The 18,874-nt window shown below is 38.8% G+C and overlaps 2 protein-coding genes across 4 annotated transcripts; both read right to left on the bottom strand.

Moving 5' to 3' along the window:
• Positions 1–1,225: 1,225 nt before the first annotated feature.
• On the bottom strand, positions 1,226–7,035 carry LOC100696933 (lactose-binding lectin l-2). Its single transcript, XM_019350463.2, has 3 exons — positions 6,673–7,035; positions 2,192–2,433; positions 1,226–1,771 (listed from the first exon to the last, which is right to left on the bottom strand). The coding sequence occupies exons 2-3, from the start codon at positions 2,274–2,276 to the stop codon at positions 1,338–1,340; spliced, it is 519 nt and encodes a 172-aa protein (XP_019206008.1). The 5' UTR covers positions 2,277–2,433; positions 6,673–7,035; the 3' UTR covers positions 1,226–1,337.
• Positions 7,036–12,318: 5,283 nt separating this feature from the next.
• On the bottom strand, positions 12,319–16,477 carry LOC109196673 (uncharacterized). 3 transcript variants are annotated; one of them, XM_019351085.2, is made up of 8 exons: positions 15,663–16,094; positions 14,896–14,954; positions 14,657–14,808; positions 14,088–14,175; positions 13,833–13,997; positions 13,336–13,542; positions 12,934–13,102; positions 12,319–12,772 (listed from the first exon to the last, which is right to left on the bottom strand). In XM_019351085.2, exons 3-8 carry the CDS (start codon positions 14,674–14,676, stop codon positions 12,681–12,683), a joined length of 741 nt encoding a protein of 246 aa, XP_019206630.1. In that variant the 5' UTR covers positions 14,677–14,808; positions 14,896–14,954; positions 15,663–16,094; the 3' UTR covers positions 12,319–12,680. The 3 variants fall into 3 exon arrangements, 2 of the variants coding, with proteins under 2 accessions (XP_019206630.1, XP_019206631.1); XM_019351086.2 differs by having other exon boundaries at positions 14,657–14,786; XR_002058087.2 differs by lacking the exons at positions 12,319–12,772; positions 12,934–13,102 and having other exon boundaries at positions 13,424–13,542; positions 13,798–13,997; positions 15,663–16,477.
• Between the last annotated feature and the right edge of the window lie 2,397 nt (positions 16,478–18,874).

The following is an 18,874-nucleotide window of genomic DNA, read 5'->3' as shown; positions in this document are numbered from 1 at the left end:
ATACTGTAAGTAAGTGGTCCTCTTTGTATGTTTCCTGAAGAACAGTCAAACCTCTTCGTTGAATGTTAGCATTACAGGCTGTGGCTGTAGACACTCACTGCTGTACCTCTCTCCTCACCTCCTCAGTGATATACCTCAGTGTGTGTTTTTTAGGATGAAGCCAAACAACAGATCTTAACTAGACTTGAGTTTTTTCTGGTAATGATAAAGGTAGATGTGTATTACCTCCATTTGTCTCCTTTTGTAATACTTAGTATTTATTAACTACTACAGATGAAATGTGGTAACTGATGTTGCAGACGAGTCTCGTAACCCCAGATACACAATGGAGGCACTGATCATGAGTTTTCATTTACAGCTTTTCATTCCTTTTACTTTAGAGCAGTTTTAACCATTTATTCGTGCACCAAAAACAGTCTTTGCTTTCATGAATTTTGACATTGAAACGATGAGTAAATATTCCCTTTGAGTGCAGCTGCCAGCGGTTGTTTCCACATTTATGAAAATCGAGGTTCGTGGAATTTTGTGACTTTTGCACAAACACACTAAAGACAAACAGCATCAACAGTGCAGGTTAAATGTAAATTTTAGTTTCTGAGGGCAGTTTATCCATATTGCACACGCAGAAGGTAAAATGGCAGAACACGGGCAGTCATTCCACTTCTTTGCGTCAGTTGTCTGGTTGTCCTGGATCCCATTAGACATAATCTACTGCACAACCATCAGACCACATCTATCTGCCTTCTTTATGGAGGTCAGTAAGGTTTTGAGGAAAAAAATAAACATATTTGGTATGAAGATTGGGGCAGACTGGGATTGAACCACCAACTGTCTGGTTAGTAGGTGACCTGCTCTACCACCTGTGCGACAGCCACGAAAAGGCTTATCAAAGTTTGACGAATGTGGAAAAATTATTGTTAAAAATCAACGTATTTTGTCCAGTTGAGTGTTATGAAAAAATGCCCTCACTGTTTTGAGAATTGCATGAAGACTTATCTGCTGTGATAATTCAGCCAAATCAATTGAGAAAAACTGTACAAAACAAGATTTTAGGTTATTCTGGGAAGATCAATGAGGAGGTGCATTTTCTGCATTCATCCCTATTTGAAATACTAACTGCATGCTGATGAAACATGCAAGCGCATGTCTGTGACACCAGTTACACGCTTGCATGTTTTGTCATGGGCCCTGTAACCTCAGAGTTAAACAGTGGAGGCACTGATGATGAATTTTCATGTATAATTGTTTATTCATTTTACTTTGGAGCAATTTTAAACATTCATGTGCAAAAAAGTTTTTGCTTCTGTACAATGCAGGGAAAATACACATTTTAGTTTCTAAGGGCAGGTTATCCGTGTTGCACAAACAGAAGGTAAAATGAGCGAACATGTGCGATCATTCCACTTCTTTAAGTCCAACAAGTTGGTGTGAACACAGTGTTCATTTGTTCCACCGTTGTCTGGTTGTCCTGCATGCCAGTAGACAAAACTCACTGCACAACCATCAGACCACATCCATCTGCCTTCTTTATGGAGGTCACTCAGTCCAATCCAGGTCCATCGCTCAGCATGATCAAAGTTCTTAATTAATGATTTAACAAACTCCTCTTCCTCGTTGCTGTGGATAGACACCAGGTTGGCTCGTTGTGACACACAGTAGAGCTCTGCATCAGCCCAGGTCATGTGTGTGGCCACATATTTGTAGCAGCGGCCATTGAAGCTGTACCAGAACATGGGACAGCTTTCACGCAGTAGTTGAACTCTGTGGTCATCTAAAGAAGACACAGCAGTCAGAACTTAATGAAATACAAACTAATTTTGTCAGTGTGACTGACATTTTAGAAAAAATATATTTTTCAGAGGGTAGATCAGAGAAGCATGTCTGCACAGTTGACACTGTCAAAGTTAAAACATGCAGAGAAATAAGCTGCTCTTATTATGTTTACTAGCAAGTCTTTATCATAACTTTACGGTCTAGTTGAACCAATGTGACGGAGGGAAAAAAATCCAAAACAAAATAACCTAACACCAAGAATTTTGTATCACTGACTGCTGAAACAGAGATATGAGAAATCTAAACAACATGTTTTTGGAGTGTTTGACTAAATTGTGATTAAAAGAAAATTAAACACACACACAAATAAAGCTAAAATAAAGGAAGGGATGGAAGAGTCAGAATGTGTGACAGTTACCAAGTTGGAGCTTCACTTCATTTTCATCAGGAGACTCAGAAGGAGCACCCAGAGCCAGACCGAACAAGAAGAGGAGCAAGATCATGTTGGAGCTTTAAGTCTCAACGTGTGATGAGGAGCTGCTGAAGCTTCTTTGTACAGGATTCCTCCAAAGAGTTCATGCTGCTTTCTTTTATAGCTGCCTGAGAGGGTGTTTTCACTGCTGGTGTGACATCACTGGCCAAACTGACCAAAACCCTCCACTGTAAACAACATTAAACACAAGCCAGAAAAGACCATTGAATTCCAACGAATACCAACACGTGACTGTGACTGATTTTACTGTCCAATTATATTCTATTGTGTCATAAAAGGCATTGATTAAGTAAACAGACAGGGCAGAAGTTTTACAGGAGGAGAAAAGAAGAGACTCCAGAGCTGCTTTAGTAAACAGAAAGACAACAAACTCCCTCCATGCAAGAGGATTTCTTTCTTTTTTGCGTTGATGCTTGAAAGATAACTCTGACAGTAGGAGGGTCTGAGATTTCAAAGGCATCTGAAGTCTTTATCTTTCCCTAAGAATCTGTAAGAAATGTAAATTCTATAGAATTACACATACAGCTTATTTCCTTGATTTTTATCCTGTTGGATGCAAACAGTTTTACAGCAACTTTAATTTTCTGTAATTTATTAATATCTGATCCTGACAGGACACATATTGGTACTTTCTGACCTTGTACCAAATTTGCACGAGCCTATAAGCTGAAGTCTTTTTACATGTATTATTTCCTTGCTCTTAGCCCATTAAAAACCATCAAGGCTGCAGCTGAAGGGATAAATCTAAAACTGTCCTTTTAAACATTTAATAAAACTTGTTTAAAATCTGTTTCTCTTCTGTCTTAACTGCAGCATGCTCTGATATTTGTTTAGGATACAATAATATTTTTGCCTGTGAATGTGAATGATCATGATGAAGGACAGTGGATAGAATAGATTTGTTTACACTCTTTAAATTAAATCTTTATTTATTTTATTGTTCAATTAGGAAAAATAGTGCAGCGATTTTATCCAAATGTTTTTGGCTTGTTTGCACGCATGAAAATACAATTTTCAGACTTTTGTACTTAAGCACACTTAATCATCACCACAGAAAAGCAGATGTAAAATCAGTGAGTTAAATCAGTAATAAGCTGCTCAGTGCGAGAGTTCAGCAAACACAAGAAAATGTTTTCAAATGTGTTGTTGTTTCATAACAAGTCTGTGGCCTGGTTGAAATGCACACAGTGCTCATTATATACTCTGTTGCTCAGCTCTCCATCATTTCTAAGAACAAAGCTGACTTCACATGCATTAACCCAAATCCATCCTGACTGAGTCACTGATTCCAGTCCAGATGTGTTTATGAGCAGGATCAAAGTTTTGGAGTAGCAGTTTAATAAACTTCCTTCCAAACTGTGGATAGACACCAGGTTGGCTCCCTCTGACACACAGTGCAGCTCTGCATCAGCCCAGGTCTTAAATTTGGCTGTATAACTGCAGCAATGGCCACTGAAGCTGTACCAGAACACAGGACTGTTTCCAGGCTGTAACACTTCACATTCATCTAAACTCACAAAGCAATCTCATGGTTGCCTCATGGGAAGCATTGGCGGAGCGGGGGGGGGGGGGGGGGGGGGGCTTGCTGGGCTTAAGCCCCAGTTGTTGTTTCAGAAGCCCGGGGTCTTTTGGAGTGTAATTTGTTTCATAGTTAGATGCCTGGCTGACAACTGTATAAAACAAAAACTACACACAATATTCGAAGCACATAGCGCACAGTCGTAAATTCCCTCTAATTTTAGTATGATCCGAGCTCAGGCACTAGGCGACTGAGCACAGCACTTACGCATGTGAGCGAGGGGAGAGAAGCTGCTGCCTGCGAGTTTGCTGTAGGAGAAGTGCAGCCAGGCAGACAGGGGAGAGCTTAAGTTTGACCAGGTACCAAAGCAAATCATTTGTACTGTACAAATAATGTAAATATGATGGTGTATCACAAAAGATTGATATCAAACTGATCACTTTACCCATATTACGTTACTTGCTCTTCGAGTGAATCAACAAATGGCGAAATGAAAAGCCGAACAACAATGATGGGGTTCTTTTAGAGATAACATAAAATGTTTATAAAATGTCTGGCTCCGCCTCTGACGGGAAGGTAGAAGACTACCAATAAAATGTTGTTGTTGTTAAGTTTTTGTTGAAAACAATTGCTGGCGATGTCTCCCGAGGAGAGTAGAATCTCTCACAATTACACCAAGATAACAAGAGTGATACTGTGATGCCACAGTTTTAATGAACACAGCTCTGAGCTGAAAACTGTTTTCTCTTATTTAACAAACCTAAACAAAAAAAACTTAACAGGCATATTCTGACTTTCCATCGAGAAGTCATTTCTATCAAGTGGAAATGACTTCTGCATATTTTTAAGTTACATTTTATTATAAATTCAACTTGATGTCACAAAGTTTGCAGATATCTTAAGACCAGTTTTATTAATATACTCTGGATTACAACCAGAATCAAATCTTCTTTGATTAATTTTATTAAAGGAAAAAAAAAAAACACATCAATGCCATTCACTGAGAACGTTTCACAGACAGGTAGAGATGACAGTTGCTGCTTGCAATGTAATGTTGACCTAAAGTACAAAGAAGATTTTTTTTTCATAACAGTGTCATGTAAATACTTTCTGTTAATTATTTCTTCCACGATGAAGTGTGTTTAAACCATAGCAGGGCACAGACAGTGATATTTGGGCCGAGGTGTGGAAGTGGATGGCCTTCTGTGGGGAGTTGGAGCTGTTTGAATGGATTGAAGAATCTGCTGTGATGCTCTGGACTCTCTTACCTGTCTGCAAAAGTTGCTTTTGGCCTTGAAATTACTGCAGTGATTTACAAGAAATGTCCAGTATTAATATTGTTTGTTTTTTTATCCAGTGTAACCCCCCCCCAAAAAAAACACAACAAGTTCTTTACAGCAGACAATTTACTACATTTTAAAATTGTGCAATTCATGTATTATTAGTAAAACTCCTGGTAAGATAACTATGTAACGCATTTTACAAATTGTGCTATTAAAATGTTTATTTATTCATAAACAGTCTTAAGAAAGCTGGGGAGGGCATTCAGATGGTCCCTGCCAGGTCGCGCAGTTTCTCATAAATGTTGCCTGGTTTATTTGCTACATTCAGGCTGAGGGGTCAGATGATGATGATGATGATGATGATTCTTTCATTGCATAATCAGATGAAAAGATATAGAAAATGTAAAAAAAAATATAGATATGGTTGTTAACTATCTCTTGCTTAAACAGTTTAAAATCTTCTTAGTCTGTGGGGACTTGGAAAAGTTGTTTGCATTGTTGTTAATTAAGACCAGGTTGAATGTTAATAAAGTGTTTATTCTCTCCTACCTCTCAACACATGAAGTTTTTGCACTTATAACTAACTAACTAACTAACTAACTAACTAACTACTGCAGTATATTTTTTGTATGAGCCCCTTTTTATGCCTCTTTCAATGATGAAACACTAAACACAGTGTCTGTATTTTATGCGGTTAAACTGTCTAGTAATGGTAAAAACCTTTATCCTTGTACTGCTAATAACATGCCCTTTGTGAGACTGGCGATCTGTCCAGGGTGTACCCTGCCTCTTCCCTAAGAAAATTATGTGGGTTACAGTACAGTCAATAACAGACTAAACTAATTAAACGATACAATATGTTACAGATTTACATCTAAAAATAGCACTAATATATTCAAGGATTAACAGCGGTGATTATAAATAAATATCAAGAATATTGACAGGAATGTTACAGGAAAGTAGAAATAGCGTCTTCAAAAAGGGTGTAACTATTGCAGTGTCTACAGTGTATTAGATGGAGGAGTTGTACAGGGAGATGGCCATGGGCAGGAATGATTTCCTGTGTTGTTCAGTGGTGCTTTTTGGTCGTCCAGGTACCATCACCCCCAGAGGGGCAATCCGCCCCCAGATCCAAGAGATGTTTCTGTTTACTCTGGGGTGGAGAGAAGCATACAGCCAGCTCCTTCTCCTGGCCCCCCACACCACATGGCGGATTCTATTTCTATTTGATTTATTCATTAAATAGAGAAAACTATTTTTTTACCCCAAAACCTACAGTGGTAGCCCCATATCAGACAGAAATGACAAATGATATTAAACACGACCTGTTAAATTAGCTCTGTAGAGTGGGAAATGATAATGAAGCAGTTCATTTAATTTCATTTAAAAATTCATTTAATTAGCTCTTCATATTTCTGGCCACTAGATGTCACCAAAGAGGACAGTGTTAAAAAGCTTCGAGTAATGAACCCTTTTTCAGCACTACTTTCTGTCGTGGTCCTGGGTCGGTGACCCAGCGCTTTAAGTTTATTATTATCATTTTCTAGTTTATTCTGATTTTGTATTAGTTCTTTGGGTTTGGTCGTCGTGTTTATTATCCCTACCTGTGTCTTCCCTCTGTGCTCCATTTGGGTCCCCGCGTTTGTGTTGTAAAATAGTCCGTGTGTTTCCTGCTTTACTTTGTAGGTCTGTGTCTCAGTATGTCCATTAGTTCCAGCTGTGTCCCCTCCTGTGTGCCATTTCCTGATTACCTGATGTGTGTATTTATACTGTGTGTCTGCCTGTGCTCCTCGTCGCGTCGTCTGTGTTTCCCTGTGAATCTTCCGTGTATTTAATGTTATTCCGTGTTTCTCCGTGTCTCTCTGCTCCTCGCTCCATGTCCTCCTTTTGTATTAGTTTTCCCAGTTTAAGTTTATGTTCAGTTCTGCCCACACCTTGGTTATTGTGCACTTAAATAAAACCCACTTGTACCTCCGCCGCTGTCTGCTTTTGGATCCTCCTTTCTCACCTCCACACGACTGCCGCCCCAGCCTTGACACTTTCAATGCTTCAGAAAGCTTCATTTGGCAATAACTAATATGTACAATATATACACAAATAACTATTCTAGCCCTTATAGATAAACAAACTTTATCAGACACAATACACAAAGACACAGCCGGGTTGGAAGCTGGAGGAGCCATGATGGTCTTGATGGGTCCCAATTTATAGCCAGCCCCAAACTCATTTTACACAGTGGGCCACATACAGCCCACTTTGATCTTAAGTGGGGCAGACCAGTTAAACTCCCCTTTCTGTCAGTGTGAAGAAGTTACATATTGTTTTTCTACATGACATAGAAAAAAATCTGTCAGCACAACTCTTTGGACATAAATTGTAAGAAATAAACATGTAAAAATACAGAAGAAGTTCTGGGAGCTCATTAAATAAAAAAACAAATCAAATAAACTACAATGTATGGTAGCACTGAAGCATCACAGTATGATTCATGAACATCATTTTCTTAAGTTTACCTGCTAATCTGTCCATTTAAGAAGCATGAATATTTTGAATCCATTTCACATGCTTTGGTGCAAATGAACTTGGCAAATGACAACTTTGTGTACATTCTCTTTGTTTCCATACAGTAGGTACTGTTGCACTTTAGCAACAGTGGAGTGGATGACATCACTCACAGTCTCTGCGTCAGATTGGAGGAATGTAAACAATGACAACAATAGTGTGTGTGAATTCTCTGGGCAAATAATAGGGACACAGATTTACAGCCAGAAAGTCAGTGTTAGCACATCCATACATGCTGTTGCAAGAAGGTCTGCTGTGAGTCCCAGGCGCAGTCTCAAGAGTGTGTAGGAGGTACCAGGAGAAAGGCTGTTACCTGAGACGAGCTGGACAGGACTATAGAAAAGCATCAACACACCGTCAACAACCTTTTTTTTCCTGACAAAAACAAGATGATAACTTCAATAAAACCTAATGCACGAGGAACAAATCTATGACGAAATGTACGACACTTTAAATAAAAACTAGAAATCTCCTTGTGCAGTAAGGTTAGATGTGCACATTTAATCTGCTGCTGTTAAAGCAGGAGGGAGGGAAGCTTGAAAGTCAATGTTTGGTATGACTTCAGTCTTCAGGAAAGGTTCTCCAGATTTCCTGAAGAACATTCAAAGCTTTTCTTTTTTTTTTTTGTTAACTTTTTCACTTTACAGATGGCTGTAGACACTCACTGTTGTACCTCTTTCCTGGCCTCCTCAGTGATATACTCCTGTCTTGTTTTCTTTTTAGAATGAATAAATTAATGAATGAATTAAATAAATCTTAATAAATAAATCTTAATAAGATTTGAGTTAGTTTTGGTAATGATAAAGGTAGAAGTATCTTTTCTCCATTTGCCTCCTTTTGATATACTCAGCTTCAATAACTGTGTACTGATGAAATTGGGGTAACTGATGTTGCGGGCATGTGCTTGCATTTTGTCACATGCCTCGTAACCCCAGAGACACACAGTGGAGGCACTGATCATGAATTTTCATGAATTTTCATTATAACTTTTCATTCCTTTTAATTCAGAGCTATTTTAATCATTTATTTATGTGCCAACAAGTCTTTGCGATGAGTAAATATCCTCTTGCCAGATGCCAATTGTTGATTCCAGATTCATGAAAATCAAGGCTGGTGAAATTTTGTGACTTTTGCACAAACACATAGAGACAGATAACATAAACAGTGCAGGTTTACATGTACAGTTCAGTTTCTAAGGGCAGTTTATCCGTGTTGCACAAACAGAAGGTAAATTGATAGAACATTGGTGATCATTCCACTTCTTTAAGTTTGAATAGTTAGTGTGAACACAGTGTTCATTTGTTCCACCATTGTTTGGCTCTCCAGTACATCAGAGAAGTATATCTGCACAGTTGACAATGTGAAAGTTAAAACATGCAGAGAAGTAAGCTGCTCTTATTGTGTTTACAAGCAAGTTTTTTATCATAACTCTACAGTATAGACATTGGGAAAAAATCTATGCTACAGTCCAACACCAAGAATTTTGTATCTCAGAATCTGCTGAAACGGAAACATCAGAAACATGAACAACATGTTCTCACAGTGAAATAAATAAAGACACAAATAAAGGTAAATATAGAGAAAAGAGCAGTCAGAATATGAGACAGTTACCAAGCTGTAGCTTCACTTCACTGCCATCAGAAGGAGCCTCAGAAGGAGCACCCAGAGCCAGACCGAACGGGAAGAGGAGCAAGATCATGTTGGAGCTTTAAGTCTCAAAGTGTGATGAGGAGCTGCTGAAGCTTCTTTGTACAGGATGTTCAGATTTCTGCAGAGCTGAAGCTGCTTTCTTTTATAGCTGAGTGAGAGTGTGTTTTCATGGCTGGTGTGACATCATTGGCCACATGGACCAAAGCTTTCCATTGTACACAATAACAATAAACATAAGTCAGAAAAAAACATCACATGCCAAAAAGTTAATAGTTGAACAGTCACGTTTCTTGGTACTTCCAGGAGAACGTGACTGTTTTTGATGTAATTCTATATTTATGGTTTGATCAAAGGCCTTTTCAGCATAACGATTAAAGAAACAGGACAGTTGTAACAAGACAAGGCAAGTAGCTGCTCTCATAAACAAAGACCAATCAAATTCCTTACATTAAAGAGCATCATTTATGCATGTCACCATAGCATGTTCATGATGAATTAGTATCTTAATTTCTAAGCACAGACTTTGTGTTTTACACAGATGCAAAACTATCAGCGCATTTGCTGTCAATTCACTTCTTAGCTGTATGATAGTTGTTTGTAACACGGTCTTCCTTTCCTCTGTAATTGTTTGGCCCACCTGTTTTCCAGTTAAAAAAAAAATGTACCAAACAGCCATCAGACCACATCCATCCTGTCCCATGTTCAGTGTCCCAGAACTCTCGTGTCTCTCATGTACAAGCCAGCATAGAGAGTTTCCATGCTGCAGCTTCACTGCCCAGTCATCTGAAGAAGACAGAAACAAGAAGAGGAAAAAGATCATTATTTTTATTTAGTGACAGAAACAAAACTGATCTGTACTGCTGAGATCCTAAAGGGGAGACCTGGTGTCAGGCTGCTTTTCTGCATGTACTTCACACTCTCAGAAATAGGGGTACCAAAGTGTACCAAAAAGGGTACAAATGCTTGTCGCTGGGGGTGTTCCTTTTTGAAGGACATTTCTGTACCCTTTAGGCGTGGTACATTTTTGTACCTTATGAAGTTGTACCATCTGAAGTACAATCATGTACTTTCCTAAGACATAAATGTACCTTCAAACTATAGTACAGAAATGTTCCCTTGAAAAGGGTACAATAGGGTACCTATGAGGGTACCCCCCCAGCGACAACCTATTTCGTACCTAAAGAGACAAAAATGTACCCCCAATAGTCCAAAATATTTGGTTATTTAACCATTTATTTTCGATAATAGAATCACATCAAAGCATTTAAACAACCACAGGAATACATCCTTGATTACATTCGTATATTGCCATAGGACATGTCAAGAAAAATACATTCATTTAAAAAAAGTAAACAATCACATAAAGACATTAAACACCTGAACACAATGTTTTTGACGGATCACAGAGATGGCATGTATTTAAAAAACTGTCCACACAAATGTTTTGCTCTACTTCAACAAGCCAGAATATATATATGTCATATATATAGACAAAGTGGAAAATGTGCTTGCAACGTCACACAGAATACCTCAAGGACACAAACAGCCTATCATCAACTAAATAGGTGTCTAGAGCTTGAAAGTCTAATTCATTTCCTGGATTGAACAGGATCCAGTCATTGTCAACTAGAGATGGCACGATACCACTTTTTTATGTCCGATACCGATACCGATATCATAAATTTGGATATCTGCCGATACCGATATGAATCCGATATAGTGTGTTTTTTAATCAATAAAACAGTTTTTTTAATATCTTGCTGCATTTTGTATAAGTTCATACTCAAGTTTAAATAAACAACAACACTAAAGCTATTCTGTTATACCTGTATGTAAAAAATACACTGCACCCAAAATATTTCATAGTTCAGCAATACTGATCAATCTAATAAACTTAAACCTGCTCCATCCTTCCTATTCTGGTATTTTAAAGAGTACTTAGCAGAAATATTAAGCAACCTAACTAATAGGGTTGCAAACTCCCAGCAAAAAAAAAAAGGGAACCACCCCCCACCCTCCACCTCATGATGCTTAATCAACGTAATCAACTTTAATTTGATGCAGTGTGAAAAAAAAATGCACAGAAATAAATTATTTTTCAAGAATAATTAAATAGATTCAACATCTTTCTTCTACAGAATTGCAGACTGCACAGATGGTATCTTCCCAAAGGAAAAAGTACTATAGCTTACTAGGGTATATTAGACTTAACAGTTACTATATACAGTAATGGACTTCTATACATTTTACATCAGATTAAAACTTTGGGTGTGAGATTCAGATAATTATTTATTAAAAGCTAGACATTTTAAATGAGAATAAGAAAGAAAAGTATGTCTCTGTGCCCCCCTTTTCCCTGTTAATGCCCTATCGGCCCCCCTGGCTAAACTTTGCTAGATCCGCCCCTGCACAGTTACCAGCCGTCAGCTACGTAGAAAAGGATCCTGGTGTAGAAAGTAATATTAAATAAATTCTAACGACAGCTTATCAAGGTTAAACGTGCTGCTGTTGTTCAGCCGCTGGTTTCCTCTTTCTGGTGCAAAGTGGGCCAAAAACAAAGAAGAGAGACGGACTCGCGACAGAAAAGCCGATCAGCTGATCATTAAGCACTTTCATGAAGTAGCGGCAGGAGAGGGAGGGAGAGAGAAGAGGCAGTCGCTCCATATATCGGTTGTTAAGCTTAACGTGGGAACGCTTTACAAACATTCAGAGATGAACTTACACACTTGCTTTACTTCTCTCTGGGATAACTTCCTCGGAGATGAAATGCTGGTTTGGTAGCGAGGCTACAAATACACACAGCCGCTCTATCACATGAGCACACTGCTCCGACGTGCTACGGTTATGAGCCGAGTTACGCCATGTAGCAAGTTTTGTGAGGTGCTTTTTTTGATATTTAATGGATCGGATTACATTTTTTATTTCTCACCGATATCCGATCCAGCAATTTACGTCAGTATCGGACCGATACCGATACGTAATATCGGATCGGTCCATCTCTATTGTCAACTGCCACTTGGTAAGCATGGAAATGACATTCATAAGTGCGAGGAAGTAACAGTTTCCCACACAATACCCAACAAGTATCAACATTCAAAATATACTTGATTTTAAAGAATATAGGTATGGCTTCAGTGTGTACATGGCCAACTACAAAAACATCCTCAAGTTCATATTTGACACTGCTGACAGATATAGCAGACACACGCTGAAGCACTTTATCCTGAAAATGCACATCTGTAAAACTTTTGTTCATTTCCAGAGCATTCTGTAAGTCTGTGGATTAACAGCAGTGTTTCCCCTACATTAGCTTAGCTGTGATGCTGAACCGCAGCTGAATTCAGCTCCATGCCAACAAAACACCGAGAATGAAACTTGTGGCCAAAGGCTATGCATTGCATCATGCATTTACCTCTCCAAGGATGATGAAATCTTCTATCTTCTCCTTGAAGATGGATGGCAAGAGGAGAAGTGCCCCCTTGAAGTCAATTCCTAGGTCATACAGATGCAAATGCACTTCATTAGATTTTGATAGCATGCAAATTCCCATTAACATGCTCTTGACATGGCACTATGGTACATCAATTATCTTTGGAAGAGAGCGCAAATGAATTGTCACAAAATTTACTATTTGTATGAGGTCAAATTAGTACCTGTAATGTCTTCAGCCAGTGCATTCTCTCTTGCCTCCATGTAGACCTTCTTCAGTGGCAAATCCTTGGTCATTTGAAGAACATTTTGAAGAACAGCAGTGAAGTTCTCGCTAAAGCGGCAACAGATGTTGTCTTGGCAGGGATGCATTAAATCAACCTCATCACACAACTGGAAATGAAAAGAGCAGAATAGACAAAAGAATGACATTTTACATTGAGGATTTAAACTTTTGACATGTTTAAAGACACAGACTGGAGATAAATGTAAAGTGCTTTAACCCTTGAACAAAAATTCTAAAGATAATAAACAGATTGATTAATCAGTTAGTACAGAAAATAATAATCAGATTTACAGACAAAAAAATCATTAGCTGTTTGCCCAATCATCTTAACAATTCTTACCCCTGCAGATGTCCCCAGGAATGGATATCTCTTTAATAGGTCCACAGTACACATTCCTTCAGCTACCTCTTGACGTCTCCATGCAAAGGTTTTTGTCATGCGGTCTTTCACCAGTGCTGTGTCAGGATGTAGCGTCCTGTGCTGATCATTTAGCACCTTGATATGAGCATCAACGGAGGCTGCATCTTCCCCCACAAAGCACGAATCCTTTGTCAAAGCAGATATCAGTATTATCATAAGTAAAATCTGATAAGTTAATGTTACTCGAAATGCAGTAATTTGTACACCAAATGCTTTGAAAAAAATGCAAAAATGTTGAATAGGAATTGCAAGTTGAGCTGACTTTTGTTAAATCAACTGTGAAGTTCCTTTTTCTATGTTAATGTTATCTGTTAACATGTTTCTTTCAATTAATGTTTACTTTTAGCTTTACAGTGAACATAATAAGACTACATATGTTACCTTAGCTCTTAGAGGCTGAGGGTGTGAGGATTTACGAGAGAGGGCTTCAGTCTCTTCAGACAGGAGCTGCTGGATTCCTCTGTGGTCCGATGTTTCTGCGTGCGTCCAAACTTTTCTTTAACCCGGTTCACTTCTTCGTTGCTGATTAGGGGAGCCCGTTCTGCTTTGAACTTTCTCTTGAGTTGGCTGTGCCAGGTGTCCTAGTTGTTTCAAATGTATATAAGTAGTTAATTATGCTTACTTTATATTAATATAATCTATAAAAGAAACAAAAAAGGAGAGGTACTCACATAACCATTTCCGTGTACATCTCTTAAGAAAGGATACTTCACAATCAGGGCTTTGATGACCTGGATGTAGTCTGAGTGGGTTGGGTACCTGTTTCAAACATAAGAAAAACAACACACAGTACACTGATTACTCTTATCCTTTTCTGGGGGCTTTTCTGTTCTTCAATTCTTCTACTCATATTGTTATTACCGTAAATAGTATGTTATAGACCAATGTCAAATCAATGTAGCTAAAGTTGATTTTAATTTTTTAAAAATGGGCGCGGACAAACAGCCACACCTCTCCCAAACTTCATTAATTAATTGACTGCAGTCCTGAATTATTAATTTACTCTTGAGCAAATTCGAAAATGAACACTTTGGATATCATAGTCCAGACAAGGTCTGGAGACACAGGATGTATGGTTTTACCACTATTGCCAGTTCATTGGAACCGTGTGTCACGCCAGACTCGAACGCTGGTCTCCAGATTGGGAGGCAGATGGGCTAACCATTTGTTCTCTGCCTCTCGTACAACAGCAATATTAATATTAAGAAATTAATGTAATTATTCAGAAAGGAACCCTTACATTGTGTACTGTGACAGCATTTCATAAAGAGTCCCAATTATTTTGTTTCGGTACTTCTGTTCTTTCTGGACTGGTTCTTTGAGATCCAAGCGACTCTGGACATCTTGTGGGAATTTTGGAATGGAAATAACTGCAGGCAAGAAGGTATAGAACTGCAATACAGTAGGAAAACAGCATTAACTAGCCATTTTGCAAGCACTTAAATGCATATGCAAATTTAGACATTTATCACAACCTACCTCTGGTTTGCTTGGGACACTGGACCTTCAACTGTACCTTCAATGTTGTACATCGTTATCTGAAATATAAAGTACAGTATGAAATAAAAATAAAACCATTTTCAAATTTCTTTTGGGGGGGGGGGAAATCCTTGCGCCGATTGCCTGTTGGCTGTAGGCATTATTCATTGCAACCAAAACAATAACCCGAGTTGTGGATAGAATAGAATCCTAGGCTATCTTGTCTGTTTTTGCTGCCCACAATTTGCCTCCTTGATTTTGGTTTATTTGAAATTATAAATCGATCCCTGATCGAGCAGCTAGCTGGCATCACAGGTGTTTGCAGACAGTGTCCCTGCGCAGAGCTTACAGCTCTCATATTCGAAAATCCCACTAAGTAGGTGGAATGGTACAAATGTGTACCTTCCATTGTTTAAAATCCCTTTGAGCGGGAAACAAGTTAGATGCGATAAATTTTGCTTAGAAAACGATTTTGTTAATAACTATATTTACATACTAGCACGTTTTGAGAAATTATTGATTTTTCTACATTGTTGTACACGGTTAGTCACTATTTATTGATAAAACACTCGAATACGGCGGGCAGACAGACGTTGAACATTCCACCAACAGTCTAAATAGTCCACATTTGTATCTTTCTTTGTTTAAAACTTAGCTAACTGCTAGCTTTCACCCATGTTAAATCTAGCTCTTCGGACTTTTGCTAACTCTACTGTAAAATTACACGTTGTAATTTTTATAAAAACACAAAATCACACCCGACTTACCTCTAAACCTTTGCGCCTCGTCGTCTGACACATCAATGCCTTCTTCCATCAACTTTTTAAGGAGCTCCTCCATCAATAACCCCCTGAGAGTCATTTTCTGTGTCAACGCTAGTCAGCGCGGAGGCGGAGCACTCATCGCTGCTGGCTTTTCAGCCTTTGGGATTAATGCGCGTTGCGAACTTGACACATGAAAATACAACATTGTGGTATTAATGCGCAGTTGTTTAGAAACCGTTATGCTGTCTTGGCGAACTATATTTGTAACTTACAAAATGTAGTCACCGTAACATAAAAATCTGCTTGACATTTTAACTTCCAAAGAACCTCGGTTTAACTTGATGTTGCAAATTCCATAAAAACCTCACAATTAATGAACAATTCTAGGATGTAGTAAAAGCGAAAAAGTAAATGGCCAAACATAACTGTAAAATGATTTCACGTTTTTGAAGGCTACAACCAAGATTTAAAACATTAAAAATTATAACTGGAACTTAATAAAATGGAAATGGACCAGTTTTTTTTTAACATCATTTGGTTGTGCCTGCATGTCATTGTGTGTGTGTTTTTTTTAATATAATTTAACATAACTTACACAAAGGTAGGTTACAGATATTCTTTGCATCATAGGATAATTTACGTACAGAGGAGAGGACCAACAGATTTGATTATAACATGTAGCTTTTATGAGCACACTCACATCTCATATGAATTTTACAATTAACCAGGCCCATCCAGATTTTCCCATGCTGACCCATTACCATATTCTGCCACTGTCACTGCAGTACAGGTCAAAATGGTACAGATTTGTACTTTATTTCAAACTGAACCTTTAAAGGGGCATTTCTGGACTTTTAAAGACCAGTATTGTACTTTTAAGGGAACATTTACAAAAAATGTACCTATAGGCACAAAAATGTTCTTCTCTCGTACCTCTATTTCTGAGAGTGCAGAGAATAGAAAGAAACATTAGATATTAGCTTCTCTCCATCGGCTCCCTGCTAAATCCAGAGCAATAAAGTGCGTCGCTCTCAGACTGCTGGTTTACTTGTGGTTTTGAGGGTAATTCAAGTAGAATGGGACACAGAGCCTTCTAGCTAAAGGCTCCTCTACTGTGGAACCAGCTATTCAGGAGACAGATGACCTCTATACTTTTAATATTAAGCTTTCCTTTTTGACAAAGGTTAAAGTTCCACCAGTTGCAGCAAATGAGAGGATTGAAAAAAACAAGAAAAGAAAAAATGTTCAGCTCTTCTCCCTTCTGCTCTTTTCCCCTTGGGGACTTGGGGAGGTAGAGCCTACAGCCCGATCCGACAGGGAGGTGTGGGATGCCAGATCAGGCGTCCCCCTTCCAGCTCTCTTCTCTACTATCTTGTCTCTTTTGTCTTACTTCTCTCTATCACCTTTTGTATCCCTTTTCTATCCAAGGACCCTGTGGAGTTGAGGCACACAACGATGTGTCCCGCTGGTAAAGTTTCTGGGGTGCCTTTCCTCATAGCAGCCATCCCTCAAGACTTTCTCCATTTGAAGCAATGCATTATCAGGGATTATAACATCTAGTCCTTTTACTGCATCCTGGGTGGGGGGACGTGATAAAAGTGCATTTAAAGGAAAAGAGGAGCCAGAGTGTGGGACAGTTACCAAGCTGTAGCTTTACTTCATTTTCATCATGAAGTAAAGCTAAAGCTACATTTTCATGCTACTAGCAATGAAAAAGACACTAACAAAAGCAAAACTAGAGAAAAATCAGTAAGAAGAGACAAGAAAAGAGCAGTGGTCTGTGGCTGCTAACTCAAGATCTTGTTGACGTCTCTCGAGTGTACCTCTTGTCACTTTAGTTTTCAATAAAGCATGTAAAAAAGAAAAGACAAAAAGAAAGAAAGAAATCCTCTTGCATGGAGGGAGTTTGTTCTCTGTTTGTTTAAGCTCAGGAGATTTTTTCTTCCTGTGTAAGTTCTGGCCTGATCTGTTTGATTAATCAATATCGTTTATGACTACTACTACTGCTGCTACTGAAAGCATCCTTGATATACTTGAAAAATTACTTTGTGAAAATTATTTTTGTTTTTCCACCTAACTTCACTATTTGCTGCTTCATTCTTCCTGTTCTTCTATAGCCTCTTTGTCCTCTCCCACATAGCGGACAGGTATGGCCCGGATCTGGTGTCAAGCTGGCACTGCTGGCTGACTTCTGGCATGATAAGACGTGTGTCATGGCACTGTCTATGTCATGGTATGCCACATCTGGCTCGATTGTGGTTTGGTTTATGTGGCCCAGGCTCATAGAAAACAGGTCTGGCCCGGATCCAGCTTTAACTCCTGGTTATGGTTAAAGACTCTCTTTCCACCTCCAGAGTCTCTGATATTGGGCGTAAATCTATTGCTCTTAAGAAAAAAAAAGAAAAGAAAAGATAAGAAAGAATCCATAGATTCACGTATATAAAATAATAATAATAATTATAATTACAGAAATTAATTAGTTAAATGAGAGAAAGTCACTGGGAATATTTAACATAAGCTTGAAAAGGCCATAGTTGGACATCTGTTGTATTATAAAAGGCGTTATCAGCATAATGATTAATCAAACTTACAGGTCAGAGGTAGAACAATAACCCACATAGCAAAATTGGTATGGCCCAGATCTGGCCCACACAATGTGCTTACACATGACCCACATACCGCAAAGAATGACGGCCCTTTGGTGGCCCACACATGGGCCAGTTGCAGACACACTGGTGGTACTTTGCTGGCCAATGTGTGGATTACCAATGGCAAACCTGGTTTGGGCCACCAAAGGGCCGTCATTCTTTGTGGTATGTGGGCCATGTGTAAGTTGTCTGCAGCCACGGGCCAGTTGCAGACACACTGCTGGTCCTGTACTGGCCCAGAACAGTTTCAGCTCTGGCCCCAGATGTCAGCCTAATGTGTACTTTAATCAAGCCATGTAATAACAACATGTGCATAATAGTGCAAAAGTAACATGACGAAACTCTGTTCAGACAGTGAATGGACTGATTCTTATATAGCATTTTTGCAACTCTCCCAGATTACTAAAAGTGCTCTATACAACATGCCACATTCACCCAATCACACACTTTCTCTTAACTGAGTGCTTCCTAACTACATTCATACACATTAACACTCACACTCTCGACATGCAGACTGGAGGAGCCAGGGATCGAATCACTAACCTGCCGATCAATAGGTGATCTGCT

Source organism: Oreochromis niloticus, linkage group LG22 (assembly GCF_001858045.2).
Source record: "Oreochromis niloticus isolate F11D_XX linkage group LG22, O_niloticus_UMD_NMBU, whole genome shotgun sequence".
NCBI classification, from domain to species: domain Eukaryota; kingdom Metazoa; phylum Chordata; class Actinopteri; order Cichliformes; family Cichlidae; genus Oreochromis; species Oreochromis niloticus.
Note: the sequence above shows the minus strand (reverse complement) of the source record. Positions and strands in the feature narration are given on the sequence as shown.

Coding starts and splice junctions, on each gene's coding strand:
- LOC109196673 (XM_019351085.2), bottom strand. CDS start 14,676: ATGCTGTCACAGTACACAAT. Junction 13,998..14,087: donor ATGTACACGGAAATGGTTAT/GTGAGTACCTCT, acceptor TGAAACAACTAG/GACACCTGGCACAGCCAACT. Junction 12,773..12,933: donor ACTGGCTGAAGACATTACAG/GTACTAATTTGA, acceptor TGTATGACCTAG/GAATTGACTTCAAGGGGGCA.
- LOC100696933 (XM_019350463.2), bottom strand. CDS start 2,276: ATGATCTTGCTCCTCTTCTTGTTCGGTCTGGCTCTGGGTGCTCCTTCT. Junction 1,772..2,191: donor TGAAGTGAAGCTCCAACTTG/GTAACTGTCACA, acceptor TGTCTTCTTTAG/ATGACCACAGAGTTCAACTA.